Here is an 8,643-nt window from a genome sequence, read left to right as displayed (position 1 = left end):
GCACTTAAACTGTGTTTCCTGCAAAGACGGAGACCTGATGGGCTCAGTGAACTCACAGAGCAGAGCTCTACTACATGCTTCACTCACCCAGTCACAGTTACACAGCTTTAATCTGTGCCTAAACACACAGATGGAAGCATTATGACCTGACGTTCATTGTCTTCCCACGGATACCTCAGCATGTGGACCAGATTCGTGAGGGATCTATCCACTGACCCTCCGATTAATAGGTGACCCGCTCTTCCACCTGAGCCACAGCCAGCCAATCACAATCACATGAATAATGCTCACAGAGATTTAGGTTTGTGTGTTTCCTGCAAACTGAACCTTAAACTGAAAATCACCGTCCTGACTTTGTGGCCGAGTCCTCGCAGTGTGACTGCAAACAGATTTATGTGCCCACAACATGACCAACACATGTGCACACACACATCCTGCTAACATGTAACATGATGTCTCACTGCCTCCGTGTGCTCTGTGATCCTGTTCCCTCATGTGATTTACACCAAACCATAATGTGAGAGGAATCTGTGTGTGTGTGCGTTTGTGTGTCAGCCCATTCACAGCCCTAACAATATCCTTTTCTTTGCTCTGCACTTTCCTCTTCTGTGCATCTCTGTTTAGTAAACAACACCAGACACAAGTGTGTGTGTGTGTGTGTGTGTGTGTGCACATTTGTGTGGTGTGTGTGTTGTCTGTACCTCGGAGGTTAATTGGGCGTGAAAACGTGCTGCTCAGAACATTCATTGGCCGACCTGTTGATGGCACTCCTCTGTTTGTGAGTGTGTATTCATGTGTGTGTGCGTGTGCTGTTTCAGAGCCAGGAAATAGCTCAGAACAAACAGTAACAGACTGAAACGTGATGGAGGCAGCGAATAAAAGCAGGACACAAACCAAGCTATTCAAGCTAGAGCCAATGCAACCTGCAGGCAGCGCTAAACACAAACCTGAGGACGGCCCACCTGCCCTGACAGTCCCAGTAACCACCACAACCACCTGTAACTAAGCAACCAGCAACACCTGTAACTAAGCAACCACAACTACGTGTTACTAGGCAACCATGACAACCTGTAACTAATTAACTATGAACACCTCTAACTAATCAAAGACAACCACCTGTAACTAAGCAACCACAACTACGTGTTACTAGGCAACCATGACAACCTGTAACTAATTAAGCATGAACACCTCTAACTAATCAAAGACAACTATCTCTAACTAATTAACCATGTCCGCCTGTAACTAAGCAACCAGGTACACTGAAAAAAATATGTTGTTGGATTTACTTAATTCAATGGTGGACATTTGTTGCACACAGATGTTTTGCTTTGGCAGCAACTTAAACAATTGAGTTAAATTAACACAATTTATTCATGTTCAATAAACCTGTGCAATTTGTGTTGATAAAATGTGACTTAAACATGTTTTGATGAAGTAATTTGAGCTCTTGAAATATTTTAATCCTTCACAATTTTCTCACTTTATCCCAACACCATTCAATAACTTTTACCCAATACTACTTGGTCACTTAAATACTACATGTTATCTTCAAATTACATTTTGCTATTATATTCTAGTATCAAATACACAATTTTCAAATGGAGGCCTTATAACAGATTATATTGTTCTCTTCCAAGATGGTTGCTGGCATCCACCAGTAACCTTTCAAAACAAAATGTCTAATTTCACTGCATTGACAGTAGGTAAAGAATTAAACTGACATTACTCCACTACTGAATCTATATAAACCAACAGTTAAATAATGTCAGTTCTTCCGTGTTCTCTGGAATCAATCACAGCAAAGAAATTAGACTCTTTCTTTTGAAAAATGTTGGGAAAGAACAATACAAAACATTCTATTTAAGGCCTCTGACGTCAAGATTCAGTTAAACAACAATTATAACTAAACAATTTGAGGTAATGTTAGTTTCCATTAACATTAAATTAGGTTACTGAATTGGCAAACACCTTCCTATTAACATTACCCATTTTACCCCAATAACTAAAGAAATTAGCACTTGCAGGTCAAAACCTTTATTCAAGAGATGCAAAAATAACATTGACACAGTGACTGTCAAAAATTACGGCACTGATCATACTGTGACATCTTGGTTCAAAACAGCAAGCTTAGAAATATTCAACGTTCTTTACTTCAACTGAATGAAACTGAAAATACCATTTCACACGGCCCATATGGGATATTTAGACTGCATAACTGTTCATGCTACATCTCTTCACTAGTAAAAGAAAGAAAAAATACAAAGAGAAATTTAAAAATGCTGCCAAACAGACAGAGAACTTGTACAGAGCAAAAGGAAAAACAAACAACAACAAAAAAACGGCTCGTCCTCATGGCAGTTGCAGTGTATATAAAAATGAACCCTGCGATCTGTTCCTGGAATTGAGCTTCAAAAATGCAGCAGAACAAGTGTGAGATTTAAATGTCTTCTCACCTAGAGCTGGTCACCTCACATGCATAACAGTGAGCTTTCCTTGCAGGAGCAGTTTTGTCTCAGTTGTGAGCTTTTCTTGAGAGCTGAGTTGCTTCCAACTCCATTACCACCCTTTGAATCACCTCAAAAGTGTAGCAGAGTTGTGATGGGTAACTCATATTGAAGGAATAAAAAAGGTCCAAACAGCATGGCTACTGCAAAGGTCACGTTATCCAGATCTTGAAGAACTACTATACCCTCGATGATGATGCCAACGTCAGAAAAGTCATTGCCTGGTGCATCCTCTGGAGACAGATGTTCATTGTGGTTTTCTCAATCTGTGCAGTGGCCTCAGTCAAGTCCTGGTTAAACACAAAACATTTCTTTAAGATTCCTTTTTAAACTCATCTCTTTTGAATCTACCAGTTCTAATGTTAGAGTAATTTAAACCAATGCAAGCAACATAGTAAATAGCTATAGCCAAAGAGTGGCCTGCCATGCTGCCATTCATGGTCTAACAGAGTTTCTAAGAGAGGGTGAAAAACATAATTTTACATTAGTTTTTGTTAGAAAGACACCGGCCCATCAGAAATCCAGGTTTTGTCACTCAGAAGATGTTAGAATTTAGACTTTCAGCCCCACAATTTGGTTAGCTGTTGGTCTTTTTTTTTTCCAAACAAAAGCTAATGTAAATATTGGTGGGATTTTCCTTTGTTCACTAGAATGACAAATTTAAAGTTTTTTCACACTGATGTGACCCCTAATACAGGGGTGGGGCCTCAAGGGCCGGCGGCTGAGTTCACTACCAGGCCTCATGTGAACTTCAAATTATTAAAGAGGACTACTGGTCCTAACTGGTCCAATGAGGATCAAGTGGATAACTAAATGCATTTTAAAATGTTGCAAAGCCACAATCTACTCATAAAACACTCACCATGAACTCCTGCACCAAGATGTTGCAATTGTCTTTCACACAGATGCGGAGCACTTTGATGAGACTCCCTTTGAGCATTAATGTCATCCTAAAGTATTATAACAAAGAAAACAGAGATTTGTGAACTTTTCAGTAGCACAGAAGAAAATGATCCCAGACCAAAACTTAAACCAGTCAACATGCAACACCAGCATCTACAAAGCAATATCAAAAATTCCTGTTTGACATCAACTTTATGGATATATAGTTTCCAGAACATTTATTTTTTTAAAAAGATCAATTTTTCTCAGTGGGCCAGTAAATGCATGACGAAAATTATGGCATCCTTTCGGTGGAATCAGTACTCACAGGTAATAGTTGACTGTTTCAATGGATGCAGCATAAAAATCTTTTACTGACCTAATGCAATACATATACACTTTGTAGTTAAAGAATTTTAAAGTTCTTACTGTCATCATGGCAGCTACATCCTTTAGCTTTGTGCCCTGTTCCCCCGATCACTTTGCAAACACTTTCAGCAGACTGTCAGAGAGAAACTCAGCTCCGTCAGAAACCTGTAAAGGCATGGTTGGGATGCACTGGAATGCTGCATTTCATCTGAAATGACATAAAATTATTTTGAAATAACAGCAGGCACTGTGCTTGGTTAATAATCAGTAATGTTTTGTTGAATAAAAACTGTGTTTCCAGATCTTATGGGATTAAAAAAATCCAAAGATGTTTATTTCTGATTTGCAACCCAAGAACCCACAAGTTACAACCTCATTTCAGTTCAAGTGTGCATTAATGCGAGTCCAGTAATCACCTTTCTGACAATACATACAGGTATAAGTCAAACCTATGGCAGATTTTGGATTTCTCAGTTGTATTAATAGGGTGGTCTATTTGAGTATGCATGCACCTAATAATTATAAAAAACCTATTATAATTAAGTTACAGAAACCTTAAGCGAAAATAGAATATACTTTCTTACCATAACACCTTGAACCCACAATCCATCAGCTGACTCCTGGTGAAATGCAGAATAGATGTGGTCTCTCAATGTGCATCAACAAAAACAAAAACAAAAACAAAAGGACAGCAGGTGAGGGCAGGAGGGGTAGGGATGTAAGCTAGCATAATACCGCTGATGATATTAGCTAAAGCTGTTCAATGTCCAAAATCTCACTAACACCACGGTGCAGTAAATACACAATGTAACTGAAGAGTCAGTTGACAAATCTATTCACACAGAAAACCAAATTATGTTATGAGTGCCTCGTAATTAGGTTTAATGTGATATTACGGCTCTTGTGCCAAAGACAAATTCAAATGAAAAAGCGCCAATTCTTTGACAACAGATAAAACAGCAAATAAGCTAACGGCTCTTTTTTAGCATGTTACATGGCGACACTCTAGACGTTTAACTACATTTGGCTGAAATATGGTAAATATTAATTCAAAAAATCAAGACATACCAAAAAACGTAGAGTTGGCTGCTCGACTTGACTGAGATGGATGCATTTTTTAAACCACGATCCAAAGCCCGCGAGATGAAATCACGCGTGGTTTCACGAGATTTAACGTTGCTATCTTATTGACTTACTTCACCTGAACATGATATAAACAATTTAATACACCCTTTCTGCATATCATGTAGTTTTTACACTATATAGTTACATTTATCTTTAAAACATGAGGCAATTGTGTTAAATACATGCAAGATGCTTACATAAATCCAAGAGATGGCCAGTCCCTTTTTTTCAGTGTACACCTGTAACTAAGCAAACACAACTACGTGTTACTAAGCAACCATGACCACCTGTAGTTAATTAACTAATTAAATATAACCACCTCTAGCTAATGAACTAGAACCACCTGTAAGTAATCAATCATGAGAACCTCTAACTAATCAAATACAATCATCTCTAGCAAGTCGTTATCCACAGCCATCTGTAACTAAGAAACCACGAACATCTGTAACTAAGCAACCACGACCATCTGTAACCAAGGATACCAAGATCATTTGTAACCAAGCAACCAAATTCTAAAAAACCTGTTTCTAAAAATGTAAAAAAAAACAAAAAAAACCCTTTTGTTTGTTTTTTAAAGTCCTATGTGATCAGGATCTGGTTTGTGTCCTTTTTCAGTTGTTATCTCTATTAACTATGATACAGAGTGATACCATGTATAATTCACAAGTTAACTTATTATATTATGTGATTATATAAACACAAATTATAACATCATTAGTTGATAAACATAAACTAAACAGTTAAAAGAGGTAATATTTACCGTTTATTAACACTGATCGTTATAATGTGTATAAACACCATTAGAAGTAATACTTCTATATAATTTCTTACCACAAACCTCACTGACCACAGACACAAAGAAAACTGTCAATCTTTTTCCGCCTCAGTGGTTTGATTATTTCTCCTCTTCGGTTTTAGCACAGAAATGCAAAAGAATGCAATCAGTGAATAACAGGATTACATAATCTTATTCCATAATTATTTGCCCTGACACCCTGAACACACACACAGTCAAACATGACACTACGCGGGCAGATACACATACACTTATGTCATCTTGCACGAGTGGCCTCACACACACACACAATGTGAGAGTTTGGCTCATTAGTGCTGTTCTTTAAAAAAAACAGCTGATTGTTGTGAGTTTCCCAAAATGAAATGTTTCCTTTTCCTCCTCGCTCACTTCCTGCCTTCATTATTTCTTTAAAACTAATTTAACAGAAAGAAATGAAATGAAACAGGAAGCTGAATTCAAAAAATAATCTTATATGAAATCAGAATGACTCACAGATGGTTGCTGGTCCCTTCCCTATTATAAGAACATGGTTAATTTGATGTTCCAGGTGACACACACACACACACACACACACACACACACACACACACATTTCAGTAACTTCATATACTTTAGATTTATTATTAATTGGCTTAGTTGTTTTTGTAAACACATCAGCTGCAGGGATTTCACTATGTGGGCATTTTACTTTAGTTCTCCCACCATAATCAGCTTTACATTGTCTGGCCACACCATGAATTACACTACACTACATTAGTGTTTATGACCTGTTACCCACTGAAAACAGCTGGAACTTTATGCAACCACAAATGTGATGAAAATCAGGAAATTGTTCTCCAAAGTGTGAGTGAGACCAGGAACACGAACACAAACAGGTGAAACATGGAAAGCAGTGGACAAACAAGAGAAGGAATGCAAAGATGAGAAAAACTGAATGAGTGGGATTGAATCTGCATTTCCTTTCCGACAGCACGCGGCTCTGATTCGCTGTCTCTTTTTGTTTGTTTGTCTTCAGGTCCAGCGGTTCGTTTCAGCAGCTTCTCTCCAAGCGGCCCGACACCCCCTCCTCTGATTGGCCAGCACACCGTAGAGGTGCTGCGAGACGTCTTATCGTACAGCAATGAAGTTATAGAAACCCTGCTGGAGTCAAAAGCAGTGGTTCAGAATGAAGTCTTGTGATTGGCCGAAAGAAAAATAATTAACAAGAGAAAGGAAAAGACAAAAACTGATCATTTTTACCTGATCACTAGTTTTGATTTTAAAGGACTGATCATTAAACATTTAGATTTCAGCTGAAGATAAGTTCATATTTCCATTTTTAAATGTATTTTTTAATGATTTATGAACAATTTCTGTATACGGAGTGTTTTTACACAAATATGAAGCTGATTCTTCTAACATCTTTGTGTTTTATGACTCTACAGTAACTCTACAGAACTCTACAGTAACAATTCAGTAACTCTACAGAATTCTACAGTAACAATACAGTAACACTACAGTAACTCTACAGAACTCTACAGTAACTCTACATAACTCTATAGTAACACTACAGTAACTCTACAGTAACACTACAGTAACTCTACAGTAACATTACAGAACTCTACAGTAACAATTCAGTAACTCTACAGAATTCTACAGTAACACTACAGTAACTCTACAGAACTCTACAGAACTCTATAGTAAGACTACAGTAACTCTACAGTAACTCTACAGAACTCTACAGTAACTCTACAGAACTCTATAGTAAGACTACAGTAACTCTACAGTAACACTACAGTAACTCTACAGTAACTCTACATAATTCTATAGTAACTCTACAGTAACATTACAGAACTCTACAGTAACAATTCAGTAACTCTACAGAATTCTACAGAATTCTACAGTAACACTACAGTAACTCTACAGTAACTCTACAGAACTCTACAGTAACTCTACAGAACTCTATAGTAAGACTACAGTAACTCTACAGTAACACTACAGTAACTCTACAGTAACTCTACATAATTCTATAGTAACTCTACAGTAACATTACAGAACTCTACAGTAACACTACAGTAACTCTACAGAACTCTACAGTAACTCTACAGAACTCTATAGTAACACTACAGTAACTCTACAGTCATACTGTTCTAACTCTACAGGACACTGATGATTTTTGTCAGATGTTCAGGTCAGTGTTTGAAACAACACGCTACAAAATACCAAAGAAAGATCACACCATCATGACCTTATAAAATGTTTCTCAAAGCAAAATATGTTTATTGCACCTTAGAGCTGTTTATGAACTTGCTTTTAAATAAAACTTTTGAATTATTTTATGACCTGTGTATGTGCATGTGATGTGACACTGTGGGGTGTTGATGTCGTGATGATATGCTGGAATGTCAATTATAATAAATTGCCTGCAACAAATTTCAAGAAATCGCGGCTGCGTGCAGCGGGGCTAGGGGAGGGTCTGTGCTGACGGACGTGGGTTACTGACCTGGCAACCTGGCTGCCCCTGGGTGGGTCCGGGATGGGCGTGAGGTTCTGGGGGCGCTCCGTCTCTGGGCTGGGGCCCGGGCCGGGCCTCGGGGGCTTGGGTCCTGGTTGGTGTGTTGCCGGGGTTGTGGGCGGGTGGGTGCATGGGGGCCCGGCCCTGGAGCAGGGTGCCGCCGGTGCGTCGAGCCGCCTGGGGGGCTCTTCAACTGGTGGGGGGGATGGTCACATCTTGCAGGAGCTTTCTTCTCTTCAGGAACTCTCTGCAGGAGGGGGAGATACAGGAGAGGTGGAGGAAGATCTCAGCCTGGGCGTTTACCGTCTTATGTAGTCTGGAAGATGTGTGGATGGTGGGGTGGGTGCAGTTTTCTCTGTGGTGGGGTTGGGTGGACTGTCCAGGGCTCTGTGGAGCCGGAGGGCGCTACTGCACTGGGCCCCGGTCTGATGGGCCTGGGCCCCCCTTCCCTGGCGGGTCGCGAAGGGTGGGAG

General features: G+C 39.3%; 1 protein-coding gene and 1 long non-coding RNA gene across 6 annotated transcripts in view; one reads left to right on the top strand and one right to left on the bottom strand.

Moving 5' to 3' along the window:
- Positions 1-7,994, top strand: part of sugct (succinyl-CoA:glutarate-CoA transferase) — a 73,514-nt gene extending 65,520 nt beyond the window's left edge. For all 3 annotated transcript variants that reach the window (XM_076888660.1, XM_076888659.1, XM_076888662.1), the window contains one exon: positions 6,692-7,994. In XM_076888660.1, the coding sequence (XP_076744775.1) occupies positions 6,692-6,748 (57 nt within the window). In that variant the 3' untranslated portion in view covers positions 6,749-7,994. The remainder of the gene's footprint in view (positions 1-6,691) is intronic.
- On the bottom strand, positions 2,124-5,232 carry LOC143420440 (uncharacterized). Of its 3 annotated transcripts, none has more exons than XR_013100266.1 (5): positions 4,824-5,225; positions 4,340-4,375; positions 3,816-3,963; positions 3,367-3,454; positions 2,124-2,794 (listed from the first exon to the last, which is right to left on the bottom strand). It is a non-coding gene; the product is annotated as an uncharacterized LOC143420440 (long non-coding RNA). The 3 variants fall into 3 exon arrangements; XR_013100265.1 differs by having other exon boundaries at positions 2,125-2,794; positions 4,340-4,956; positions 5,078-5,232; XR_013100264.1 differs by having other exon boundaries at positions 2,125-2,794; positions 4,340-5,127.
- Positions 7,995-8,643: the final 649 nt, after the last annotated feature.

This window comes from Maylandia zebra, linkage group LG9 (assembly GCF_041146795.1).
Source record: "Maylandia zebra isolate NMK-2024a linkage group LG9, Mzebra_GT3a, whole genome shotgun sequence".
Taxonomy (NCBI): domain Eukaryota; kingdom Metazoa; phylum Chordata; class Actinopteri; order Cichliformes; family Cichlidae; genus Maylandia; species Maylandia zebra.
Note: the sequence above shows the minus strand (reverse complement) of the source record. Positions and strands in the feature narration are given on the sequence as shown.